The 27,960-nt window shown below is 41.4% G+C and overlaps 2 protein-coding genes across 3 annotated transcripts; both read right to left on the reverse strand.

Annotated features, from left to right (window-relative positions):
• On the reverse strand, window positions 1–7,462 carry LOC117774850 (neutrophil collagenase). The gene is made up of 11 exons (XM_034607510.1): window positions 7,427–7,462; window positions 7,016–7,147; window positions 5,329–5,585; window positions 4,374–4,522; window positions 4,145–4,270; window positions 3,147–3,308; window positions 2,427–2,556; window positions 2,186–2,322; window positions 1,942–2,101; window positions 535–635; window positions 1–221 (listed from the first exon to the last, which is right to left on the reverse strand). The coding sequence occupies exons 1-11, from the start codon at window positions 7,460–7,462 to the stop codon at window positions 79–81; spliced, it is 1,533 nt and encodes a 510-aa protein (XP_034463401.1). The 3' UTR covers window positions 1–78.
• Window positions 6,162–27,694, reverse strand: acer3 (alkaline ceramidase 3). Of its 2 annotated transcripts, XR_004616083.1 has the most exons (13): window positions 27,504–27,694; window positions 22,273–22,383; window positions 22,024–22,076; window positions 21,386–21,438; window positions 21,026–21,107; window positions 20,904–20,939; window positions 18,375–18,433; window positions 18,157–18,258; window positions 17,430–17,534; window positions 16,620–16,665; window positions 15,544–16,528; window positions 11,897–11,901; window positions 6,162–6,174 (listed from the first exon to the last, which is right to left on the reverse strand). XR_004616083.1 is itself a non-coding variant. In XM_034606892.1 (11 exons), exons 1-11 carry the CDS (start codon window positions 27,604–27,606, stop codon window positions 16,475–16,477), a joined length of 804 nt encoding a protein of 267 aa, XP_034462783.1. In that variant the 5' UTR covers window positions 27,607–27,694; the 3' UTR covers window positions 13,660–16,474. The 2 variants fall into 2 exon arrangements, 1 of the variants encoding a protein (XP_034462783.1); XM_034606892.1 differs by lacking the exons at window positions 6,162–6,174; window positions 11,897–11,901 and having other exon boundaries at window positions 13,660–16,528.
• Between the last annotated feature and the right edge of the window lie 266 nt (window positions 27,695–27,960).

Here is a 27,960-nt window from a genome sequence, read left to right on the forward strand (position 1 = left end):
TTGTAACTCTTCTTGTGTACACTCACAGCAGATACACAGCATCATCACCATCAAGCTTCATAGAGCACCTCCCTTCAATCATCTCCTCTCCGTCAGTATTTCATTGTTTTCCTGGTCCCTGTTGCATTCCAGCACGTCGTTGGCACGGTTGGTGGAGACAACACTTTTGGTGTTAGAGTCATATGTATAATGAACGTTTCCCTTGAAGATGTGCACAAATCCTGTGGGGAATCAAGATTCATCATCAAGAATAATGTTAATCAAGAGTATAATGTTGTAAATTATATAATGTGTAACATTTTTTTACATCAGATCCTTCTTCAAAGTAATGCTTGTGCTTTATTGGCCAGGAACGCAACATATTGTATCTCAATATTCTACTACTTTCTTGTGCTGAATATCAATCTAGCACCACAGAGTCAGTAACAACTGCACAGTAGATCTCTTCTGTTGCATTTAATTGAATCTAAGTATGTTGTTGAAATTCTATGCATGGTACTTGTTGAATCCAGAGAAGGAAGGTAATGAAACTACCATCATAGAAGACAGCTGCATCTATTGGAGCTGGAATCCCCGGCCACAGCTGCTCTATGAGAACAGGTGATCCCTCCATCATCTTTTGCTTCTCATTATACCTGGGTACAGTACATGAAAGAAACAGGGTAGAACTTTTCTTGCTTATCAGTTACAATACACTCCTCAGACAGGTGGACATTTTGGGTAAGTATGGTTACAGTTTTCCTGCTGTGTCTTATGACACCAATATCATTGTATCATTGTACCCGCGTTGTATGAGAAATAGCTGAGTCGGTGACAACATGACATTTGTTTTTACTCACACAGGAAATGTAAATTGTTATTACCTCAAAACATAGTGAGGAAGTAGTCTGGTAACATCTTGTATGGTTTACTCAATATACAGCATCATAGTGCTAATGCGTAACAAAGTGAACTTCTTTCAACAACTGCATTAAAAACTGTGGCATTAAGGATATAATTAATAAGTACTGTACATGAACCTTTATAGATTTATTATTGACCTACAGTAACACAAACCATCCAATGCAGATACAATTATCAAGGAAGGGTAAGACTGAGTACAGCTGACTGCTCTGCTTGACTTGACAAAGTACACTGTCTTAACGTTCTTATATTAGTCTAATGTTATAAGGCAAACTGCAGTGATAGTGTCAGATCATCCCACCATGTAACAACTACAGGGGAGTACCACAGGGTTCTGTCCTTTAATATTTCCTATCTAAATAATCAATAGTACAAATCCAACACAGAACTACATATCTGTTTATATGCCGATTATACAATATTGTATACATTTGGCTCTTCTCCAACAGAAGCTCTGTCTATTGCCTTAACATTCTTCAGACATTTCTGTAATCTTAAACTTAAATCTCAAATCTTTAATCTTAAATCTCTGTAATCTTAAAATTGCCCTGAAGGCTTCTAAAGTGAAATGTTTTATTTTCAAGAATGTATAAATGTATACATTTTCAAATTTTGTATACTGCAATTGCTACATTTGAGGTAAATTAGTGTAATACATTTGGTTAGTTATCGTCCTTAAATTATTGACAATCATGCCTTTGCTTAACTCTGAGCCTGATGCTCTTTACCACATTACACTGCATTTCATTACAGAAGAATAGTTTTGTGTTCACTGCTAGGCCAATACTAACCAACAACTGTAGTTCAGAAAGAAATTATTAAAGATAATTTAGAATTTCTGCTTATGATACCAAGTATTGAGATGCCCCACATGAAAATACTGAATATAAATAATGACCCATAATATATTACATAAATAATTACATAAAGTAGTAAAATTAGTTTAATATTTTGGAAAATAGTTTCCCTGTCTAGAGTTAGATAAGAGGAGTCTGGAAATAAGGAAAGAATTGTAGGAGACTGTAGCATCGTACGTACTTCCAACACTCATGGCCAGTGAAGAAGACAGTGTAGTGGTCATTTCTGAAATGAAGAGCAGCATCTATAGATTTTATTCTGGAGGGAAAGCCCAAGTCTGAGATGTTTCTAGGAAAACCTTCTTCCAGTTTCAGCTGCTTCAGCATCCAGTACTGATGACCTGAAACAGAAACACTACTCTTACATATGCACAGGTATAAAGTAGGCCATTTTTTGGGGGGAGAAAAGTTAATTGTGATGTTACCTTTGAAAAACACATTTACATTCCTCTCCCAATTCTCATAGACAGCATCCAAGAAGGGAGGTATAATGTCTGTCCACAGATTGGTAATCAGAGTGATCCCTGTCTCCTCAAACTGAGGATGTTTGCGCCACATAAATCTGAAAGGTCAGGAAGTTATTTTTTCATTATCCTTAGACCAACAAAACACCAGATGTGAGTCTGGTTCCTTCATTATGTAGACACACTGGAAGAGTTTACATACCTGTCTTTGAAAAACAGGACCTCCTGTTGTAACTGTGTTACAGCATCAAAGGACAAATCTGGATCACATTTATCAGGTGTTCTCGGAGGCGGATTTTTTGAGAATAATGAAGCAAAACTGGGACTGATACCTGCAGGCGAGTTAAAAAAGAAATGTGCCTTATTGACAGAGACAACAACACCTTGCACTTAGATTTTTCCCAACACATTTTCTTTTTAGGTAAATTCAAATAAAAGCTGCATGGCAAATGCAAGGATCACTTTCAAGACAAAACCTCAATTGTCTGAAAGCAGTATGATATATCCATTAAACATTTTTGTGTTGTAATGCTTTCCATCCAGTCATAGCTGAAAGGACTAAAATTTCAGAAAAGTAGCTTACATTTTCACAGAGCATTAGGAAATATATAACTTAGAATTTAGATTTCAAAATAAATTGTTGACACTGGACAAATTATTTCACTGTCACTGAGCAAATTTCAGCAGTATAATGATGAAACAGATAGAGGATGTTGTGGTTTGTAGCTTTTTCCCACACTACTGCAATGTGATCAAACACACATTATTCTCATCTACACTAATGTGTTAAGTGTCACATAGCTAAACTGGCAATATTTGTAATATGTAATGTGTAAAAAATAACCAAAATATATTTCTGCATTCAAATCTATCCAAGTAGTGAAATGGTGCTCACGAATACGGTGAAACCAGCTGAACTCACCATACAGGTGTTGGATATCTTTAACATCGCGGAAGGAGAGCTGTAGCTCATAATTGGAGGCAAAGTTATATGCTGGGTACATAATGGCTCCAGGGTCAGATGAGTGGGACAGGCCCATAGCATGGCCAAATTCATGGGCTGCCACAGCAAATAGGTTGAAGCCTTGAGCAGGAAGAGAAGCCAAGTGAGGGTTAGGCTGCACAAAGCAGCTGACATATGTAAGCATTAATGTAGTTTAGAGATGATGGATGCCACTAAGTTCTATTAAGATAAACCCATAGCCACCTTGACATAAAGAGTAGGTACATGTGGAACCATATAACCCAACCAAAACACTTGTTGGGTGGGTTAATGGGTAAAACAAAAAGGATGGAGGACCATATTATATATCTGACACAACCTTATGCAAAGCAGCGATGTACTTGCAAGTTTCAGAGCGCCAGCCCCCATGTTGTTCAGACCGTTAAAGCACTAGCACTAATCTGGGTGCCCATGGGTGTGTTGGTCTTGAAATAAGCTGTGCTCAGGTGCATTGTTGACGCATTGCTATCATGAGGCAGATGAAAGCGAGTGTGCTTTTATAATTTTATCTTAAGGGGGCATGGTCAAGAAAGAAATATACAAATGTGTGCATTACACACGCAGATGGTCTGATTGTGCACTTTTACAAGCAGAGAAGTGGGGGCAGATCCACCATTATAATAGCAATCAGCCAAGCTGCAGGTGTGGTAGATGGCATTCTGATGGGTCTATTGCACATTAGGCCTAATACACATCCATTATTAATTAAGAAACTAAGTACAAACCTTTTAAAACATGTAGCCTGGTGCTGTGGCCTGTGTTTCATAGTGAGCTTTAGAGTCATCCAGGCTATATTTCCAGGCTCTGTGCTTTACTCTCAGCAAAAAAAGCATATTTATTGAAATTGAATTCCAAAGTTAACAAAAGACCACTTTAAGAGAGAGATACGTCTCTTTTGAGATTCTTCACTCTTGTACCGGTCGAATTAAAGCTCCAGTCTTCTTCAGCGTCAAAGTGTACATCCCCACCAATCCCAGACCCAGGCAGAAAGGCATGAGCCAGGATTCCTCCGTTGCCATCAAAAGGTGAGCCATCCTCATGGTCTGCAACACAAGCATTGAATTTATGTAAATTGTATATGACATGTGCCAGTGTCAGGATTGCCGTGCAAAGGTGTTTGTGTTAGGAGATCTCTTCAGAGCTTACCACCATTGTGGAAGGAGATGACAATGTCGGCCTCTTTCCTGTTCCGTTTGCGAAATTTCATCGGTGCAACACTGGACCAGAGTTTCCATGCTGCCCTGATGACTTTGTGAAACTTGGAGGCTGAGATGGGAAGGCTGGAGTCAGCAATCCTGAGGCAAAGGTGCAGAATTTTACTACTTGATGTACTTCATCTTCTTCTTTCAGTTTATCCAGCACTTAGTTTGCAACCAAGTACCTGAGCCCTCTCCTCAAAGCCACGCCTATATGAAGGTGCAATGCCTGACAACTGCTAGAAGCCGAATTTTCTGTAACTCGCTCTCTAACTTCTGACTATCGCCTTTGCTTCAACAGTGTAGGCAATGTCTCCCCGGCTGAAGACTCTGGTCATGTGCCGTGAGAGCATTGGCAGGGTGTGCACAGGCAGACAGGTCAGTTAGTGACAGACAGGTATGCCTGCCAACCACTTCATTTGTTCCGATTAAAATGATTTGTTGTGTTTATCCAATGGTCAAAAAACCCTCTAACACCTGCCAACATCTGGCTTTTGACTCTGCGATGGGAATGGATTCAATCAGCATTCGCTCCCAGGTCAAATGACTCATGCAGTCAACACAGTTTTTTTTCCGGCGATGGGCATTGATGGAAACGTGACACCCAGGTGATCGTGCTCATTTGGCAAGACAGGTGAGAGAGTGCCTCAGATTTTAATGCGTTCGTAACTTCGAACATACTCAATGGTGGTAAAAATCAGAAAGGCAAACCCCTACTGGCAATTGGAAAAGAGTCGATCGCCTTTTGTCATTGTTAACATGTTGGCATGCTGATATTTAGCTCAAATCAAAAACCTGTGCGATGCTATAGCTCTGCACTGCTGCAGTCTGTGACTTGACCTAATGGGACCTAAAAATCCCATCCACACCTTTTAACTGCACTGCTGTATACGATCACTTCTAACCTGTAGCTGAGGGTGCTCCTCTTCCATCGGATTGTGTCTCCAAATGGTTCCACATCCGACAGACCACAGCGCGGCCTCTTCATAGCTGCCAGAGTCTCTTTGGTCAGCTCTCCGCTCGGAGGTAACCCAAAGAAGCGCTGCATGCTCTGCAGCTTATCACAGAGTCCACTCCTCCACTCGGCATCTCCAGCTGAGTCTACACTCCTCCTCTGTCTCTCTGGTTTAGGCCGGTGGTCGTAAAAGTGCCTGAGATACTCCTGAAAATGATCAGTCAGTCAGTCAGCAGAAAACTGTCTTTACTGTAAACATTCCAAACATTTTCTCCCACCTTTAATAACGGTACGCTGTGATGTACTTGCGTGAGTGTAGGTGCTGCGGCAGCCACACAACACATAAAGACTGTGCAGCCTGCAGCTCTGTAAATATTTGTACAGTATTCTTAATGGCCAGATGTTGTTTACTGTCTTCACTCACAGTAATACGAGTGCTGATAATTGGAGACAAGAATGTGTAATATGGTCCATGAACACAGAAAAGCAACGAGTGGGTAAACAAGTTAATAATAATAATAACTTCTGTATTGGAAGTATTATTGATAATAGTCCATCTAAGTACACATCACATGTTCTTATCTGCATATCTACAAATCATCCTGTTAAATGTTATGCACACAAAATATGTGCAAATAAAACCTATATTAAATATGATTTTACTACTTTAGGTTCAATAAATAAACTATTCAAAAACTAGCAGCAGGGGCTGATATTGGTGTATTTGAAAAATATAAACACATTTGAACTTTTTCAATTAGCAAAATATGAAATTAATGTTAGACAAACAAGGACTCTACTGTAATAAAATGCACTGTTAAGTTGGAGAATTCAAATAAGGGACTATTTGATCAAACAACATATAAGAATTACTATTAAATACCATTTTTCGATTCTTCACAGTTTGAACAACTTGATGTGACAGACTTGCTGCCGTCAGTTTTCAGAATGTATTGACTTTCAATATCCAGGCCTATGAAATGACCACAGTTTTACTCCTGGGAGTGTTGAACCAAACACAATCTGCAGAATATAGCATTTAAAGTTTAAAAAAATAAATGAAAAATCCAAATCTGTGATCTCAGTTAACGAAGCCATTATTATCATTATTTATGATAAATTGATTAAGTTAAATATGGAAAACTTTAATCAATGTCATTGCAACGCCAATCCGACATTTAATCACAGGATTGATGGTCTGTGGCGATAGCAGCGACTCTGTGTGGTTGCAGTTCTCTCTGCTGTTATGTATCTGTTATCACCAGATAAGGTTGGCTGTGCAGACCCTGGCAGACGTTCACAGGGAATAAGGAACTTCCAGAGAAAAAAATTTCTGAGTAAGAACATTAGATGTATTATCTTCTATCACAGAAACAGTTCTACAAGCCGGTGGAACATTTGCATTATACAGTATTTTCCTGGTAGTGCATCCTGGGTCAATGGTCATTAAAGAAGCTTTTAGGGAAACTTAACTAGAGTAAAAAATAACTATTATACCTCCCAGGCTGAGGTAATGGGGCGGTAAAGCTGTCCAGAGTGAGTTTTGCAGAAATAAAACACCACACATAGACCTGTAAATCTAAGTCTTTACTTTATTTCAAACAGGTTTTGTATGACATGTATAAAGACACAAATACCTCTGCAAACTCCTGGTCAGCCTCAGATGGCCCAGCGTGGGGTTGTGCAGGAAGATGTGGGCCTCGGACAGGCAGGCCCGTCCCAGGGGCCAGGCCGGGCATCAGGAGAGTCAGGAGTCTCAGCCAGAGCATCTTCAGGTTTGTCCCAGCGAGTTAGTCTGACTTGTGCTGCTGCTGGTACACAGGGCTGTGTGCAGGGCTGCAGTGGGGACCACCTGTTAATTAACTGCTCCTGTCCAAACAAGAACTGCAAGGTGGCTTCGCACATAACAGGGGTCTTCTTTAATGTCTCTTCAAAATATATCTCAGAACAGTGTCCATAAAGGATCTCAGAGTAGATAATCAGTCTTGACTGGCCTTATTAGCAGCATTTCTGCTCTTAATATGTTTACATTTGATCAGAATACTTACCTTGTAAAGGAAACACTCCCTGTAGATCCCCTCCATGGTTTATGGGAACTGCAGAGCTACAGAATGCTACAGAAATGAAATTTGGATTTGTTTTTTTCCAGGTATGATCTTGTTAATGGGTCAGACAGACAAATTAAAAGAGAAACCAACATAAGGTGTCCTCGTGAGGTGATGGGCGACCAGAACAGCTTCAAGGCCTCTTAGTGTTGATTCGATAAGTCTAACACAATTCTTATAACAAATATTCCCTCATTTGACTACCCAAACCACAATTTGCATTTGTAGATTCCCTCGTGGAATGAATTTATAGAGTGCTTTTCACTGCAACCAGTCAAAGCAGAAGAACAAGTCATGCACACATGCATCCAGCTCTTCTGTCCATATTTAGACAGTTGGCTTCACTGCCCAGGGACACTTCAGAATGACCCTGGGATTCAACCAGCAGCTTTAGTCGTTCTTCTCTACACATGCACGTGTCCACCTGAAGGAGGACTCATGTGTTGACCGGTGAATATAGTGGCACCACATTCTCAGTCAGCTGAGAGCTGAGCTTTTATTGCACTTCTTTCACTAATGCACACGAGTTTCACATTGTTGTGATACAGTGTGTGTGTGTGTGTGTGTGTGTATGTATACATGTGTATGTTTAGTAATAACATGTAGTTACTGTACAGGTGTGTGCAGTGGATTTGCATAAATGAGGTGTTATGAACTATTACAGTGTTATATTATGGCAGCAGAAAATTGCCGGGTTAAAAACTCAGATAGGCACTCTGGCTCACAGCCTACAGACATAAATAAATTATAGTGTTTATCTTTACTGTCTTACTGTCTGCAAGGTGGGAAAAATGCAGATTTATTGCTCTGCATCCTATTGATCCTGGCACATGGGCACATTTTTAACAGAAGCAAAACAAGGATTTTTTTCACTCAGGTCTAGAATGTTGCAAGTGTGCATCCTTAAGTGAACTTCAAGGATGCACACTACAGACAGGGTCATGCAATACTGTGAGTGTGACGCAGTACTCGGCTTTATGTTGTCTCAAAACTGATCCGAGACATGTAGACAGCATAAAAGGTGGAACACACCTGTGTTTCTAGCATTAAATCCACGAATCCACAATAATGTGAATAGAAAAAAAACGCTTTTACTTTAATTTCAATTTATGTAATAATTTTTAATTTCACTGTTTGTCTGGCAATATCAAGCGGTTGCTGCACCATTTTGCTCCAAACTACAATGAGCCCATAACTGTTGGATGGATTGTGTTTAAATTTTGATATTCATGGTCCCTAGACAATGAACTCTACTGACCTGGGTGATCCTCAGACTTCTACACTAACGCCACCAGCAGGTCCATTTTCTGTTGCTTCCTCTGGAGCCACAAAAGGCTTTATACAACGTTTTCCACTTCTTTTCAGCTGCACTTCTAAAGCTGATGCAGCTCCTTTGGCAAGTTCTCCTTATAGACAAATGTCCACCATTAAAGTAACCTATACTATTAAGAATATGTGCATGTGAACTAAATCAAACCTTCTACATTCTATGATTACTCTAAAAACAACCAGCAACTAAAGCGGGAACCTGGTAGAAAAAAATATAAATAAACAGACACCTTAAAGTGAAATACACTCAGCATCAATGTACCCATCTACAAGAGAGTATTTAGGCTATAAAGTAGTAATAATACAAGAAGTCGTAACTTTATGAGAACAAAGTTGTAGTATTATGAGAGTAAAGTCATGTAAGGCTACGTGTCCTTTTAGAGGAATATCAGAAGATCGGCCTGTCGCCTGTGTCAAAATGAGGAATGTGAAGCATCTTTAGTTATACTTTAGTAAAGGATTCACAAATAACAAAATACTTTTAGCACATCAGCTCCACATTATCAAAAGTAGCAGGAGTCTTTTCCAAAGAAAGAAGCAGATGGACTTGGAGGAAGTTGGTATTGGTATTCGACTTCAATCTGCGCAGTAGAAGGGATTTCACTGTTTCTCTGTTTCAATGAGCTTGATAAACAAAACGATTTTTTTTTTTCTTAACCCTCAGAATATTAAGACATTATACTCTAAATCTATGGATACATTTTTTCTTAATATGGCCTAGATTCTATTTTTGAAAAAAGTATATCAACTACTCAAAGGTGTGCCAAAACTTCACCAGTGATGTCAGAACCAGCAGTGTTTCAGTAAGTGCCATCAGCAGACCATGAGACACTCTGGCATTCCCAACATGAGTCACCTCAGCGCTGACGAGGACTCGCTGTGATTGAAGTGGTTTTACACCTGAAGCAAGGTCATAACCTCAGTGACTGATCACAATCTGATCACCAGTTCCAGCAGGTACAACAGAGCTTGAGTCAAATGAAGTGGGAGTACTGGGAAAAACCTGCTAATGACACTCATTAAGACTCTATTACACATATGTTGACACTGACTCACAAACTGCTGCGGTTGTCCCTGCAGGCCAAACCCCCATCCCTGTAACATTATATGAACGAAGTGCAGTTGTTTTGCAAGAATATGTTTTGATTTACAATGATAGTTCTCTCTCCCAGATGATGTCTGATGGGGGGTTTTTCAGCATGATTACACTTGACTTCACATGACTCTGCACACTGCTCTAAATGTGTTGCATAAATGCATAGCGTTAACCATTTGTCATTTCCCCCTTTTGGTCAACATGTGCAGATACTGATAAACAGGAAAATGCAACTCAAAATAAAAACTCCCACATATAAACAACGTATTTTATTTTTTCCTTGTGGAATATGTTTATATGTGGGAGTCTAGGGATTTTCACAGATTGGTCACCTAATTTACGATCTACTCCTCCTCCTCCTCCTCCTCTCAACACATCAACACACGTTGTGTCAAAATGTGTGTGTCGGTGTTTTTTACAGAAACTCTGACACGTAAAAGCCATCGTTGTGTGCTTTAAACAATGAGTTTATTGTCTTCCGCCGCAAACTAAAAACACACCTCTTCCGACTATACCTTGAATAACATTTTTAAAACTAACAATTTAGTAGCACTTAAAATGGCACTTACTTATAGCACTTTGTAGTCTTGCTTTTTTGAAGAAATTGTACTTTCTCTATTCTTGTTGTTCTGGGTTTGTACCCTCATGGTTGAATGCACTTATTGTAAGTCGCTTTAGATAAAAGCGTCAGCTAAATGAAATGTAATGTAATGTAATGTAATGTCTTTGTAAGCTCCAGGATTCCTCTGATTGACAGTGTGTGTTTGTGTGTAAGGCAAAGTCTGATTGATGTGTGCACAGAAAGATGACATTTTCTGGAACTGTGGTATGACAGTTCTGTTTTCACAGCATACCATACATCAAAATGCTGCTGAAAATGATATGACACTGGAAGGATGTGTGTGTTCATAACACCATAGCCCTTATGTAACACTCGGCATCGAGTGCCTTTTTCGAAACAGTGTTTATGTACGAGGCCCTGAGAGGAATGCAGGATGGCCTTTGGATGTTGTAATTATTCTTTGTCAAAACTTGCTCTTCTCACACTACACTGAAAGATGCCCGGAGACCCTGAGTGAGGACAATTGCAGTCGAGTAATACACAGCTGTACGTGTCAGAGCACGTCTGTTTACCTGCTTGAGTTTGCACATCACGGTTTGACTCCTAATACTGTTGGAAATGATGCATCACAACATCTCCTTGTTGTGACTTTATGCTCAGGTTGTTCTTGTCACGTTGTTCCCCTGTTATGTCAGTAGCCAGTCAATATGTGAGAAGTATATATATTCAGTAGGTTTCAGCTGAAGAGGTGATAAGGAAATAACCCACGTATGTTCACTCACTGCCCTGTGCAACTTATTTCCATGTTATATTATTATGTATCACAATATAAAACCAGTATGAAAATGTACCATTATATTGTGATATATATTGCTTATTCCCTGTGTTCTGTCATTAGGCTTTATCTTAGCGTTGTGTCCCATCATGCTCTACTGCACACACAACGCAAACAATATATCACTGCATTTTTATGGAACCTGTGAGCAATTCCTTGTGACTCATTTGACGGAGGGACTCAATGACTTTACAAGAAAACCAGTGACTAACTGTTTGAATGAAAAGTCCTGGTGACGTATATTTTGAGCTGAGTCCACAACAGACACGTTGTTTGACTCAGGAACAAGCCCACAGTGTTTGTTTTATCGATGTTTGTGGCGATGAAATGATAGAAAATGTAATCAGCACTTCCTCAAATTGGTGACCGTTTCCTCAATCTCTGCATATGCAGTGGGTTGCATGGTTTGCTGAGTAAGTTGTGAAGTAATGTTGTTGTAAAACAGTGATGTTTGGTCACACTAGCCACAGGAAGCTCTGAACTGCACCCAGTAGAGGAAACCAGGGATGGTAGTAATTTCGTGGTTTTCGTGCCATTCGTGTCAAACCTTGATACATATATTAGTCTACAACCAATAAAACCCTCTTGGACGCTAACTACACAGTCACAGATTGTGAAATACAAAGAGTTGCATTGTCACAACCTACCCTCTGAGGTGAGTTGTAACACCAGCAGGATGGAGATATAACAATGAGAGGAAGTTTACCGAGGTCTGATCCACACTATCCAGTTTATGAACTTTATTAAAGAACTAGAAGGGCCCTCAGAAGGCTAAGGCCCAATCTCGCCATGTTAATGAAAGTAAAAAATATACTGTATACGCATGTTTTATTTCACTTAAAAATGTAATGGGTTCTTCCTTCAGTCATACCCCACCCTTCCTCTGAGTTTTAAGAAAATTAGTTCAATAGTTTTTGCGTAATCCTGCAAACAGACAAACAGTGATGTATGATTCAAAAGCTGACCTTGTCAGGTCCAGTTGTCCTCATAGGAACCTAAGCCTAGTCTTAATGGGGCAAAACATCATTTCTGAGGTTCTGTTTAATGTAAGGGGCAAGATTAAGGATTAAGAAGTCCTTTATTATCCTCGCAATGGGGAACTTTGCAATGAGTACTGTGTACTGTACTCAGGGAAAGATGTGAGACGTTAGGGTTAGGCATGAACTTATCATGGTTACGGTTAGGGATAGGGTTTTGGTTGGGCTGTCCATAAAGAATGGAAGTCAATGCAAAGTCCTAATAAGCATAGCTGCAGCATGGTGGTGTGGTGGTCAGCACTGTTCAAAGAACTGGTTCGAATCCCAGTTCAGCTTGGGCATTTCTGTGTGGAGTTTGCATGTTCTCCCCATGTTTGTGTGGGGTTTTCTCGAGGTACTCCGGCCTCCTCCCACCATCCAAGAGTGAATGATTGTTTGTCTCTGTACTTTGTCTCAGGTGTCAAGTCCAGAGTATAGCCTGTCTCTAGCCTAAGGTCAGCTGAGATTGGCTCCTGCTCCCTGTGACCCTCAAAGTATTAGTGGATGGATGGATGGATTTGTGTGTGTGTGTGTGTGTGTGTGTGTGTGTGTGTGTGTGTGTGTGTGTGTGTGTGTGTGTGTGTGTGTGTGTGTGTGTGTGTGTGTGTTTGTGTGTGTGTGTGTGAGACCCCTGACCCGTACATATTTATTGACCTGTTCCAACTATCCAAACACCAAGCTGCCATGACAAAACCAAATGTTTTAGCAAGTGGCTTCGAAGTTTAGCATGAAGGCAATATATTAAACTAGAGAAACTGATATAACAGGTGAAGTAAATCAAACATTTGTATCTACAATACAGTAAAATATATAATATTTATTTTTAAATGTTTCTTTCTTGCCTGAAAATATTTGTGGTGAATAAATGCAGAATGTTGCTCACTGAGACATGACTCCAAAGGTTGGATATTTTTGACCTTACCTCAGCTCTTTTCTCAATAAACTGACACTGTTAGAAATAAGCCACTGTTTATCACCCCCTACCCAGATATTTCCTAGTTCAAATGCAGGAAAACTACCAACATACATGAGAGTCAGAGGAGCTAATGGAAGCATTGACACTCCTCTCACTCTGATGGATGCCAGTGCCTGGAGCGTTTGGGCCACTACCAATAAACGACTGCCACACCTTCACGTTGAATGAGTCAATTTAATCCCTCATAAAAGATAACATTGTCTATAATAACGTGCACAAAACTGCTGATTAAGAATTTGTGAGTCATATGTTAGTATTGCAATGATTTCTGGGAATACGTCCTTCTGTGTCATACATTTGTCATTAGTGGCTGCTGTGAGCAGAAAATAAAATGTCACAAACACGAAGCGAGATACAGTTTCAGTCTGAAACATTTTCCTTTTATTTGACAAGACAGGGCATCATCAAAGACTGACACAAAGTTCAGCTAAAATAAAATAGCTCTTCTGGCCTCAACACATAAGTATAATAAGTATTTCAACTACAGTTAACATCAGTAGAACGACCTGTAACTAAGCTGTTGGACACATGAAATGAATGGAAGGCCAAAGACTCAGGCACACACTTTGCATTCGAAGCTGTTGTTGTTCGACCTCCTGATGCTTTCACTGCTAATAACCAGGGGGGAAGGACACATTGCAAAACACAAAGGACAACAACTTCAATGGTTTATCACGAACATCAAGGCAACTTGGATTACACTGCAAGGATAGCAATAAGGCACCCTCTTTGACAGCTGATGAGCTGTGATAACACACACAGAGACGTTAATACTTCCCTTCCATACATTGTACTTCTGTGCTTTTCAATGCTAGCAACACTGGCTCTAAGCAGCTGTTACACTCAGGCATATACAGGTTAGTGACAAGGTTTGTATGAATGAATAATGAAAATCAATGGAGGAGATAATACATGCCGTGTCTTCATACAGTGATCATATTGTGCATCTTCCAGTTCACCAGTGACCTCAGGTTCTATTGTTACCACCACATATCCACGATTTCACAGTACCGAACAAAAATTGTAAATAAAAAGCCCTTCATTTACCACCACAGATCCAGCACATGAAAACTCAGGCCTCAGATCATTAGTGTTTGTCTCAGTCGCTATAGGTAGGGTTATCTGCCTGGCAATGTCTGAAATAAACTGTATATTTATGCCACCTAGTGGCTGTATCAGAGACTGTTCAACACCTCTGCAAGGTGTTCATGTGCCATTCGACTCTTCAACTTGATGCCACATTGTCGATTAATAAAAGAAGAAATAAATAAAATCTAGCAATATTTTGTGGAGATGTTGGAGTTTTGTATCTGTAGGTAAAATGACTTCAAAACTTTTGATTTAAATCAAGTAATCCTAAGATCGGGACACAATACTGTTCAGTGTTGTGACAGTAAAGGAAGCAGGGGAGAGAGTAAGCTTCCCGGAACTGGTTGTGTCTAGTGCTTCATTCCCTGCAGCTTAATAAGATGCATCACTCAGATATGTTCCTTACATGCACTTGGTCCCTTGATTATCAACTATTATAATAATAAAAAAAAAGCTTCGTAAAGAGTTCATCTTTGTAAGCTGGTTTAGGTCGCTGGGTTTCAACTATCAACATCTTCACTCATACTGCCGTCCATGTGAGCCGAACTCATCAGCTGTAATAATCTGACCAGTGATAATGGCTCCAGTTACACTACAGACACACTGACATGGTGCATTTCCACTGATGTTTGATCCCACTCAATAGACACTGGTCAGATCCCAACAAAGTGGTTTCTACATCTAACACATTCGCAATGGAAGCTGATTGTAATTCTGATACAATAACTCAACACAAAACTCAACACAAAATCCCTGTGGGTTTGAAAAGTGGCTCTCGGGCCTTGGTCCTTCAGAGACCACGAACTTGTGTGAACTTAAACAACTACATAAAGGATGTAGATGTAATACAGATTTAATATAACTTGTTAAACTTTGTTCCGCACCATATAGCTGAACAAAGTTTAACCCGGTCCTGAACAAAAGTGAAAAGTCAGTGCAATGACGTTTAGTAGCAAACCTTTATGTAAGCGCTGCATTTCTAGTTTGTTTTTAATGAGGTATAATTACATGAACGTTTTAAATCCCAGAGCGACTATGGCAACAACAGCAAAATAAAAAAAAGAAGATTTCCAGTATTTATATGAAAATGTTGATAAAAAAATGAAGCCTGTATGATTGAACAACACCTGGGCTGCACGGTGCGTGTTCACAAACACGGAGCTGCTACACAAGGTTTCTGGTATCACTACTGCACTCCTCGGATAGAAGTAGGGCTATATGCTAAATATTATTATTTTTTAAACTTTAGTTTAAACAAAAAAAGTTAGTAGCACTTAAATGGCACTTACTTATAGCACTTTGTAGTTTGGCTTTCTTGAAGAAAATTGTACTTTCTTGATTCTTGTTGTTCTGGGTTTGTACCCTCATGGTTGAATGCACTTATTGTAAGTCGCTTTGGATAAAAGCTAAATGAAATGTAACGTAATGTAATATACTCATTGCAGATATTTAATTTTGGGACACAGCCCTACTTTAGACTAGATGTTTTGGCTGATAGTTAGTGTCACCCCACATGTAGTGAGCACAAACAAACACAATATGAGACTCCTGGAAAAGGGATATGAAAACACTGAGTTGTTGATACAGCTCCTTCAGCTCCTTTTAAAACTACACATAAGCAATAGTCTTATTTAAAACTTTAGCTTAGGGATCTATTTGATATCATTGGGCTAATGGGGATTCAAACATTCACAGAATCAAACATACCACGATTAATAAGCTAATGTGAATTCTTTTCCCAAACTCAAATCAAGCTAACCACTATGAAATATTCAACAGTTACCAGTGCAGTGGACTACACATCATTTTTGCACTGAAAATGAAATGAAATTACAATAAAGATACAGAAAATCTAGTCTAATAAGTCATGATTGATGAGGGAAATTCTTCCACTTGGAATCAGTGCTATACTGTACTTAGTAAATCCCCACAGTGCAGAACAGAAGGCTCCCTGGGGTGGTGTCTGAGGGTCCACCTGCCCCCTGCCTGGTGGCTGAGCTCCCAGCAGCGAGCACTGGCAGGTCCCTGTGCCGATGGTGTGTGGATTATGGCAGTCACCATCCTCAAGCTGCTGCCCGTCCCTTTAACTCAGCTCATCTTCTGTGGTTCAATGTGCAACGTGGGCCAAACTCCACACAGGAACTGAACAATAATAGCACAGGACAAATATAGTTGAATTCGAGAAGGAATGAAAACAGTTGGAATATGTGCAAAGGCTGAGCGCTACACATACCGTTACTTTTGGTCTGTGCTGGAGGTAGGTTGACCTGAACTGCAGGCTGAAAAAGAGCAAACACTTAACTCACATTACATGTCATTTGGCTGACGCTTTTATCCAAAGCGACTTCCAATTAGTGCATTCAACATCTATGAGGGGCCAGTTGGAGTTCAGCATCTTGCCCAAAGACACTTCAGCATGCAGATGGGGAAAACTGGGGTTTCAAACCGCCGACCTTCTGGTTGGAGGACAACCGCTCTACCCCTCATCCACAGCCACCCCAACACTGAGGAACTTTTGAGCATCCTCACAAAGCACATCTGCTATTTGTTTACCATTAGGAGAACAGAGCCTGTCAACACTTTCTCCCTTCCCTCCTAGCAATACCCAAGGCCAAGTTATAGATAAAGAGAAAACTAGCTGTAAACTGTCACGTCTTCGCTCAGGGACTTTCATATCTAACTCAAATGTGCCAGACAGAGAGGCTCCAACTCTTAGGGACAGAACGAAAGGACATGATTTAGACATGTGTGGTTTAGATTGAAGCATCTAAAATGATGTTCATTTCTTACATAGAGAGTGATAACAACTGTATCCCTTGTTGGAATGGGTGATGCAAGGTGGGGAGGGAAGGAGATGAGTTGGGATGCTGTGTGAGACATCTTCGGACTTAAGGGATACAGTTGCTCACATTACTCTGTAAACGTGTATATTGTTCTGGTCTCCTTGATGCGCATCACGTCTACATTGAACTCTTCATCTCCATCACAACCACAACAAAACGCACTGCCGCTGCTATCACCTGCTCCTGAAAGAGAAGCTTACCTGAGAAGTATGTGCAGGTAGGATCCCAGGCCTGTGAAGATGTGCCACCAGGCATGGAACTGTGTTACTACTCCAACACCAGGGGGCAGTGTTTTTCTGCTGGCTCTGAGATAGAGATAATGTTGACAAATGGAATAAATGTATAGTATAGTATGAGACTCTAGTGTAGTGTGAGAACAGTGTGAGGGTAAAGAGTATTAGGGCCATAATGAATTAAAAAATTCTGTGATTGTGAGAAAAAAGTCAAACTATGTGAATAAAGAAAGGCAACAGATCTTCTGATATTCCCTCTCTAACACGACACAAAACCAAAAATTATAACTCAATGCTTTTAATATTATTACTTTATTTTAGAAATCTAAGATTTTTTTATTTTCCCTTTAAGTGGCCCTAATACTCTTTCTTATTCAGGGCCCCAGGAAGACGCGATGGGGATCCATACACTTAACATACTTACTTACTTACTAATACTTAGTACATGCAGCACGCATCATAGATAAAATAAATTAAGTTAAAGTATCTTATGTAAATGAGTAGTGCATGAGCTGGTCCATTTCCAGGCAAAGACATTACTTTGAGTTAACTTGAGTAATGTCCTTACTATGAGAAAAATGCATCCAAATAATGTTGTGATGCCACATAAAGGTAAATATTGCTGATCCTTGATTTGAACATTTTCCAAACCACAGCTCTTATGGGGAGGATATTAAACTTTGTAAATCCTCACCTTAATGAGTCACAGAAGATATTGTCAATGTTCCACAGTAGGAATCCTAACAGGAAGATACCTAAGGAGGTGTAACACAGCGGTCTGAGCCAGGGGTACACCCTACGATTCAAAACAGAAACAACAAACAACATCATTCAGCACGTGAATAATAATGAAAAACACTTCCTTTGATATTGAGATACTTAAGACTCTAATGCCCCTCTTGGAAAACTCACCACGTAACAATGAAGATGGAGCGCATCACTAGACAAGCTACTAGAGCTCCATACATGACCTAAAAGAAAGGACAGTTATTTGACTCTAAAACACAATGAGGACTGGTGGATGACAGATAGAACATTTGACTATTTACTCATTTTCATCAGGTCACCGGAGCTCAACGCGATGACCCATGTGAATCTGAGCAGTCACCAGATGATAACAAAAAACATACAAAATTATGCTTTCATTTGCATGACTATTCCTCCATTTTGTTTTTTCTTGTGAAACACTGCCAAGAATCCACTACCTCAGTGTTTTGCGAAAAGAGCTGGTCCGCCGTGTGACGCTTTAACACCTGACGTTCGTTCTCTCAATCCTTAAGTATGCCGGCCCACTCTGGGGAGGGGGCTGATAACAGGCGTGTCTGAGGAGCCGGAGAGGGTGCAAAGATGATGCTGCAGGATTATCGTCATCCTCTCTTCCCTCACTAAGTGGAAGTTGTGACGAGGCCGCCCTGCGTTGCTTCTCTATCATTACCAAGGTCAGTTCACCCCCTTTACACAGGTCCCTGTCTGCAGCTTCCCCTCCCTGCTCTTTGCTTCAGCGCCACAGGGAGCACATAGTGACCCCCAGCGAACCAAAATACATGAACTCTCCTATTCCTAACGCTCTAAACTGTTTTATAAACAAGTTGATTGTTTTTGGTTTTTCTTGATCCCTGCTCTTTCTTAGGATTAAAACAAAATAATGCTTTGATTAAGTGTTTCTTTTTTGTACATTATGAGGCACTTGTATTTCGGGACTCACAGCTCAAAACGTTCTATAAATGAAACCTGAAACCTGCATCATTTGATATAGCTTGAACTTTCAATTCATGTTCACTCCATTGTTTCTCATCATTCACAAGTTACCATTTGAATCCAGTCTGTTTGTTGTCTCACTGTGCTCCGTCAGGAACACTATCAGTCTTGTTATGAACCACCATGGAGCTCTGTCATTAGTAAACAAAGTCACCTCCAGAGAGTAAACATAAGCAGCTTTTTCACATTGTCCTTACTGTTGTTATGCAACACACACACAATGTGAGACTCTGCAGGTACAAACCATAGGGGTTCAAACACTGCGTAACCAAGACAACAACAGTTAACCAAAACAGAAACAAGAGAGCATGACTTATTTTACACCTTCACAAATACTTAGCTGATCTGTAACACGCTATAAACCTAGAATGCCACTCAGAGTATATACCTCCACCAAGGCCCAACAGTCCCCTCATGAAACCACATTTTAATTATCTATATCTGGATTTTTATTGGGAACGAAATTGCACAAACTCATAAATATCAGTTCCCTACACATGGCTGATAGTTTTCATCAAGATCCACAAATTCTTCACTGAGAAAGGAAAAGCTAATCTCAAATTGTTCCTTTATCAACTCCTTGATCCGGATCCACACCGAAATTTCTTTCCTGACGCATAATGCATCCTGTCACCAAGCTTCATACTAATCGGTCCAGTAGTTTCTACATAATCCTGCTGACTAACAAACAGATGAAAACATAACCTCAAAGACAGAGGTAATAAAATGTCATTAAATTTAGCATTTTGCATAACTGACTTGATAAGGGTCACATATATGATATTGATTTTGTATTCACTATCCGTACATGCACCAGTCGCTCGGACTAAAGCAAATGCTTCATCCGTCACACCTGGTGTCCACTCTGTTCTCAGCCGTGTGTTTTGTATACAGTCTGTGGATGTTGAAAAGCCCAGTGAAAGTGGCAACCAGAAGTACAACTGAACAAAGTGACCTTGTGTGAAGGAGAGTCAACAAACAACACTCCAGCTAGCTGCCATGCAGACTGGTAAAATCCCACCTCATCAGCGGGTTGGTGCTCCTGACCAGGGCCAGAGCCTCCGTGTGAGACACAGTAAATGTTTGATTTTAAAAGTTAATTCTGGGCCCCACTCCCTCTTGCCGCCTGAAGCTCTCTCTGTGGGCCTGCATGGCAGCTACCAGCCAGTTAGCATGGCTGGCATCATTCCACCCTGTGTGTCGCCCATAGCCTGTGTGAAAAAATAAGCTGCAGAGATTTTGGTTTAACAGCACCATGCGTCCACTGGGGTGTGTATGCCTATCACTATCATCCCTGCTATAACGATCAGAGCTGGAGCCGTCTCTCTTTACAAATGTGGAGGGGACCAATTGGTTCACTGGGAGAGAGACATGGACGTGCACCCGAAACCAAAGCAAAGAACAGAGAAGCGCACACAGAGATACACACGGTAGGAGCATGACTTCACTCTCTGCTCAGGATGCCATTACTCCAATGCATATTTACATAGTTGTTGGCTGCTACATTAATGTTAAATACCCTGTATGTGTAACCAATAAACATATTAAACCAGCAAACAATGTGGCATGCTATGTTGGAAAGCCCAATGTTTGCACAAGGTAGAAATGACCTAAGGCACACTGAGCCCTGACAGTTAACGATGAGCAATCCGAGCCAGGTGATAACACAGAGCCCTCCCTTACCTGGTGAAACACTGGCTCCTTCCACTGTAGGTAAACCTGCCAGACAGAAACACAGGAACTAGTCAGGGGGACATGATGGATGTTATGGTTCATTTATTAAATGGATGAAAGTGAAGACTCACCACAGTCACTGACACGCTGAAGATTATTAATAGTGCAATAGGTAATAAACTAATTCTGTTTTCTTCTTTGAAGCACTCATATCTGAAAAAAAAAGAAACATGTGAAATATGTTTAATTTACATGTTCAGATTGAATAACCATAAAGAATGTGTGAGTAAATAACAAGCTGAGCTGAAGTGGGAAGAGGAACACGTCCAGTTTAGAATCAATAGATCCTTTACATCCAGTACACCAGAGGACGGCACACTGTACTTTCTTGGAAATGTGACACATGATCGGCGAGGGAGTCACTGGTTCAGTTTACATGCACGATCACACTAAATCTATTCTCCATCAGACGTGAGAGTGGAGCCACTTACAGACAGTAGACAAAGACACAAGTGCTGTAAATCATTGGCAACTCGTCCAGTAGCTGCAAATGAGAATACAGAGAGAACATATGAGTACATCACCACAGGATGTTATTATAGCATCATTTAGCATTACATTAAGCTGCAGAGTATTAGGGCCCGAATGAAGAGAAGAAAATTGCTGCGATTTCGAGGAACAATGTTGTAATATTACAAGAGTACAGTTGTTATACAACAAGAAAAAAAGTCATAATATTATGAGGATGAAAAAAGCTATATCTTTTTAGAAAAGGTTAAAGGGAGAACCTGTGCTCGCCGGAGTTCCACTTCTTATGGGTCCCAAATTTTTAACCAATTTAATTGTTTCTGGAGAATCTATGAAACCCCTTGAATAGCACGCATATTGCTGATATTTCCCCTCAAAAAGAACATATAGACTACATTCTCAACTTTTCTCTTGTAAAATTACCACTTTATTGTCAAAATATCTGATTTTCTTTTGCCATTAAATGGCCCTAAAACTCTGTCATAGATATTTGACCTCATATTTCCAAAATGCAGCAAGAAATTGAGGTATCAGTAATAGATAAATAGACGGATGATGTAGATACATATCATTTAGATCTGACTGTAACACTGTGGCCCACCTGCATCTCATACAGCAGCGTCATGTGGAAGCACCAGGACCCAACACCAACAGCTGGTGAGACACAACCCCACGAAACATTCAGACCAACGAAATGTGAAGACATTCTCACATGTATGCAATATGAAGTGAGGGCATTGTTAGATAAAATTGTGCAACTGTTGACAGTCACTAAAAGTAAACAAGAGCAGGGTTGGCTTCAGTATTGTCACTAATGTATGGAGCCATAGTTGTTTTTCAACTTTCTAACCTGCGAGTCCGAGGAAAGAGCAGATGTAGCGGAACTCGAGGCCGTCACGATATGTCTGGATGGCCCCGCAGATGGGAGGAAGGATCATAATCAGGTTGCTGACAGTATTCCCTGTACATAAAGAAACCAGATATGATTTAGAGCCAGATGATACGACCTGCGAAATATCAGAAGCAATAAGAATGTCACAGTGATCGGGTGACATGGTGGCAGCGAGAGTTCGGTGAGGCAGCCTGGGCTTCATGTGAGATTATGACCATAACAACATGAATGATAATTTACAGAATCCTCATAACTGCACTGCAGGTCATGCAGTGCATGCTGTGCAGTGCATATGCTTGTTGCCACCAACAATTTACGGTTGGTGCAGTTTGTTCAAGTAAACAAACTTAAACTGAAATACTTGATTTTCTGTGCATCTATCACTTTAACTATGTACCAGTGTTAAAGGTTCCGTGTGTAGAATTTAGTGACATCTAGTGGTGAAGTTGCATGTTGCAGCTGAAAACCCCTCACCTCACCCTCCCCTTCCAAACATGAAAGAGAACCTGTGGTAGCCTTCAGTTGTCATAAAAACTCAAAAGGTGTTTAGGTGGTGTAGTTTGGGCGACTGTAAAAAACATGGTGGCCTCCGTAGAGAGGACCCACTCCCGATGTAAATCTAAAGTATTTAAACATGTTTAAATACCTGTAACCTGTTCTCGTTTAAAGAAAACAACAATTCATACAATTTAGATAAAACACACTAGTGAAAACATCACTAGGATTATTTTGTATTCAATTTCTGCCAATAGATCCCTTTCACCTAAACCTTACACACTGAACCTTTAATATATGTGTTTTCTTCCCTCTCTTTATACCAGAGTGTGGTCTTTCATTTAGAGAGCAGGACATCACGTTCAGATTTTACAAAGCTTGCACTCAAGATCCAGCCCTCACTCTGAAAAAGCTTAGCTTGGACTGATTTGCACAGTCACAGCAAATAAGTGCAAGAACCCAGTTAAAGGAACCACCCGTACGAGACTCTCAAACAAATAAACCTAACGCACCCACAATGAGGGCACGACAATTGTCATTTGGCAACACCACACCTGGGATTCTATTGGTTGGGGAATTTTGATAGATTTGTTGCACCAAAAAAAATAAAATCCAAGTGCAGAAGAAAATGCTCATGAACTGAAAGACCATGCTCTTGAATTAAGATAGGGGGAAAAAAACATAAATATAGGGTTATTTGAATTTGTATGTAAGTATGCAGTGCGTAAATGATGGGTGACCTGCAACCATTTTTCTATTCTTGTACAACAAATTTTTTTGTTGGTTCCAGATTCTAAACTATGCAAATTATCTCCTTATCTGAGTATTGTATTTTAGCTGAAGGGATATCTGTAGGTTCCCCACAGCTGGTTGGACAAAACAAGACACATGATCAACTCACTCTGGGCTTTATTGTGAAACTGCTAACGTCTTAAAGACCAAGCAACCAATGAAACAAATATTCAGTAGATTAAGCACTAATGATAATATGTGTGCGTTCAAGTCATAACTGTGGAACCATGTGTTGCACTATGTTGTATTGCACTTTGTTCTGTTTGTATAAGTATGGGCAGCCTGTGGTTGAAGTGATGTCACTGTATTTACCTTTGATACACCATCAGGCCCACCTGATAAAACAGCTCCACACTGTTCCTGACATTGCTCGTCCTGGGTGTGGTGATGTGTAAACTCAGGCGTGGACAACACTCGAGCTCCCCCGGATGCCGATTAGTTTTATCACTAATCCTGCTGACGAGTAATTTCACAACCGCCTCCACTCTTTATCTGCAGGTATCTGATAGAGTCCTAGGAGTGACATGTGTGGACTTTGGTTCCTGAAAACAAATGCACGCACACCAAGCATACTACAGCATGGGAATGTTTCGTTTTCATGGGGATGAGACGCTTTTCTCCAGTGTCAGAGACTCGCTATAACATCCCCCTGTGTCTGTGTGTTCAACCCTCAGCGTGTGCTGCTGTTTTGCAAAGAGAGATATTGCACAAAAGCTCACATCAGATGAGGCTTAAAGTCTTGGCGGTTTCTCTTTTCCTCGTTCACAATGCCACATTCCAACCATTGTAACCTGAATCGCCATTTGAATGCCGAACAATTCTTCTAAAACAATTATCCAGCCCGGCCACCGTGTGTAACGTGTGGTAACTAACGCTTCAACTGTCAGTATCCTAGATACATGTATGCTTCATTCACAGTAGTACTACAGTACAATGTGCGCTCGACAGGTGGAGGCTCAGAGTTTGTACTTTACGAGGTTAGGGTTAGGGGTTAGAAAATGAAATGTGTGACTGAGGTCCTCTTAAAGGGGACATAGCATGCCCATTTTACCACAAGTTGATATGGTTCCTTGGGGTCTTAATGAAATGTCTGTAACATACTTATACCACAAGGATCATATAAAACAGCACCCTTTTTACCCTGTATAAAACAGCCCTCCACAGAGTGACCTGTTTTGAGTGCCTGTTCCTTTAAATGCTAATGAGCCAGCTCCCCCCTCCCCCCTCTCCCCCCATGATTTTAAACGATATAAATTACATATTTTATATGATATAAATTATCAAATATGCATCCCATACTTTGTATTCCCCTTGTTGTCCTGGAGTTTTAATTTTCCCAATCACATAATTAAATGTCCCCCTCTGCCCATCCACTACAAGCACACAAGCAGACAGAGAGAGAAAGAGAGGGCTGGGGGGGGGGGGGGGCTATGAAGACCATCATTTACCCCCGAACCCCGACATTCAACGGGTACAACAACAAGCAGGAGAAAGCAGAATCGCGGGCTGACCTTATATATACAGTCTATGGGGCTGACCAGCGGAGAAATGCTCGTCCCGTGTGAACAGCCAGGCGGCTGCGTGCTGGAGAACGGCGCTGCGCTGCCTCGCAGCGGCGCTTCCGCGTCCGGTGTACCCCGGCGTAACTACTGTAACCCGGCGTAACTACTGTAACCCGGCGTACAGTAGAGCTGAACACTGCGGAAGTCTTCCACACAGCTGGCAGTGTGGAAGACCGCTGCGAGGCAGCGCAGCGCCGTTCTCCAGCGCGCAGCCGCCTGGCTGTTCACACGGGACGAGCATTTCTCCGCGCTGGTCAGCCCCATAGACTGTATATATAAGGTCAGCCCGCGATTCTGCTTTCTCCGCTTGTTGTTGTACCCGTTGAATGTCGGGGTTCGGGGGTTACAGTAGCGCTGAACACTGCGGAAGTCTTCCACACTGTTGGCTGTGTGGCGCTGACACAAATTCCAGCTCACGCACGGGAGAGCGAGCGGTCGCTCCCGAGCAGCTGCTGCAGCCTCCCAGTCCCAACGATCCAGACAAATGCCACATGTGAGTGAATCGCGGGCTGACCAGCGGAGAAATGCTCGTCCCGTGTGAACAGCCCGGCTGCGTGCTTGGGAACGGCGCTGCGCCTCGCAGCCTCTCTGCCTCCGGTGTAAACCCGGAAGTAACGAGTGTGGGGGGACGGGGGGGGATGAGGTGGGGGGTGGGCCAAGACCATGTAGGGAGACTTCCAGTTCCTTGTTACGACACAATACCCAGGAAGCGCAATCGAGTCGCTCAAGCATGACGTTTCTGACTTAGAGGAACTATAACAAAACGCGCGAGTGTTTTTTCCCCAGAGTTTTTGGGTTGGTAGACATGCCAGATACCCACATTAACCTGTAGAAGCACTAACAAAGTGGAATTTGCATGCTATGTCCCCTTTAACATGGACAAGCATAGAGAAGATGAAAAGCAGTATTGTAATTAAACTCTCGCCCACTTGGCTTGAGTTCACCTTTCACTAACTGTTGCATCACTTCGACAACATGACAACTGCAAATGGAAGGTGGACTCCTCAACACACAGTGAAATATCACTCAACACTTTATCTTCAGTAACAGCTGCAAAGGAGCTTGTGTTTTCACCCCTGTACCTTTGTTGGTCCGTTTGTTTGTGAACAAGATAACACAAAAACAACTAAACAGATTTCCACGAAACTTGGTGGAAGGGTGCGGTGTGGGTCAGCGAAGAACCCATTCAATTTTGGGGTGGATCCCGAGCAGGGGGCGAAAATAGGAACTTTTATTTACTTTCTTTAACATTGACGAGATTGGGTGTTTGTCAACATTTCCACCAATTTCCCAGGATCTTGATGAAATAATCAGGCACATTTAAGGGACTCATATCTTGCAGTTGTGTTGGAACATGGTGGAGGTATGTGCTCTACGGAGTGAAATTCTAGTTTGGATTTGTAAGTAGACAGAGAGTAAAAGAGGGATGGACTGCAACTCAGTTTTGGTGCAAATTTGTTCCAATTTCTTTACGTTATCACATTTTATTTGCGAATTTCAGAGAGAGGTGCTCTACTGAGTGCCATTCAACTTCTGCACTGAATCTATAATAAATATGCAGGGAATATGAATAATAAACATGAGATCATAACACAGGGTTTGCAGTGGAAAGCAGAATACACTTTCTTCTGCATTCCCAATGTTAAGAGGACTGAAGTGGTTGAAAGTATTGTTTCCAGGGTGGTTTGTCCAGTGGAGCTGGGCTCAAAGCTCCAGCACTGAGCATGTGTCAGTGCATGTCAGCCACATGACCTGTGTGTACAGACAGCTGTTTGAGCTGTAGAGCTTCTAACAGAGTTTAAATCTAAAAGATACTGGTTCCTGATGAACCAGTTCTCGTTGACAGCCTCTGAGGCACCCGGATAGAAGGAAGGAAATGTTTTATCAAGCTACAAGTGAGAATGACTGAGGGGGATACGCATGAACTAACCCCTACAGAGTGTGGTCATGTGTTGAGATGTGGATCTGTGATGGCTGAGTGATGAGGCTGCTCAGAAAGACATAAAGCCCACGGAGCTATGGGAGCAGCTCGGACCAGGCGGACGAGTGGCACACAACGCTCCCGGCAGGCTGCAGCGTTTTCCCGGCAGGAGCAGCCTCGTCCTGCCCCTCACACCCCTGCTCTGCAGCCGGCCGGTTAGCTCCGAACATGTCGGGAGAGCGAACACTGAAGCTGGGAGTCCAATCCACTTCGCCACGAGAGACTCGCACCATGACACCAACACACTGCGTTATTGCCAGCTCACACCTCACGTTGTCTGTGCGCCGCAGCGCGATCGCTTCCTGTAAAGCAGCAGTAAACATCCCGAAGCGTCGCTCACACTCTCGGGTTGTACTCACAGAATTCCGCCATGTAGAAAGACACGACATAGTTTTCCTCGCACCAGTCCAGCGTTGATGTCGGCCGGCCCCAGTATCCCTGCCTGTCTATCGAGGGAGCCATGATGGAAGAAGAGGAGGAGGAGGAGGAGGAGGAGGAGGAGGCTGTGGTGTCTGCTAACGGGACTGAGGTCCCATCACTGCACGAGCACGAGCACGAGCACTACACCTCCTCCCCCTCACATGCATATTCACTAGCCTATACACATATAGTAAATATATATACACACACACACACACACACACATTCATATATATATTTATATATATTGATAAAATATGTGTGCCCTTTGGCTGCATACTATGTTGTGTTCTTTTTTTTTTTGAGTACTTATGTATACGTACTGTCTACTTATATGTTTACACCGAGGATTAGAGAGAAACAGCATTTCAATCCTGCCTATGACCTGTACATGGA

The sequence above is a fragment of the Hippoglossus hippoglossus genome, chromosome 14, assembly GCF_009819705.1.
Source record: "Hippoglossus hippoglossus isolate fHipHip1 chromosome 14, fHipHip1.pri, whole genome shotgun sequence".
Classification (NCBI taxonomy): domain Eukaryota; kingdom Metazoa; phylum Chordata; class Actinopteri; order Pleuronectiformes; family Pleuronectidae; genus Hippoglossus; species Hippoglossus hippoglossus.

Excerpts from the sequence above, each read along its gene's own strand:
- LOC117774850 (XM_034607510.1), bottom strand. The coding sequence starts at position 7,462 with ATGGAGGGGATCTACAGGGAGTGTTTCCTTTACAAG. Across the intron at positions 2,557-3,146 it reads AGATATCCAACACCTGTATG|GTATCAGTCCCAGTTTTGCT; the intron begins GTGAGTTCAGCT and ends ACTCGCCTGCAG. Across the intron at positions 2,323-2,426 it reads GTCCTGTTTTTCAAAGACAG|ATTTATGTGGCGCAAACATC; the intron begins GTATGTAAACTC and ends CTGACCTTTCAG.
- acer3 (XM_034606892.1), bottom strand. The coding sequence starts at position 27,606 with ATGGCTCCCTCGATAGACAGGCAGGGATACTGGGGCCGGCCGACATCA. Across the intron at positions 18,259-18,374 it reads TCCATCTTCATTGTTACGTG|GGTGTACCCCTGGCTCAGAC; the intron begins GTGAGTTTTCCA and ends TTTGAATCGTAG. Across the intron at positions 16,666-17,429 it reads TACCTGCACATACTTCTCAG|CCTGCAGTTCAGGTCAACCT; the intron begins GTAAGCTTCTCT and ends GCTCTTTTTCAG.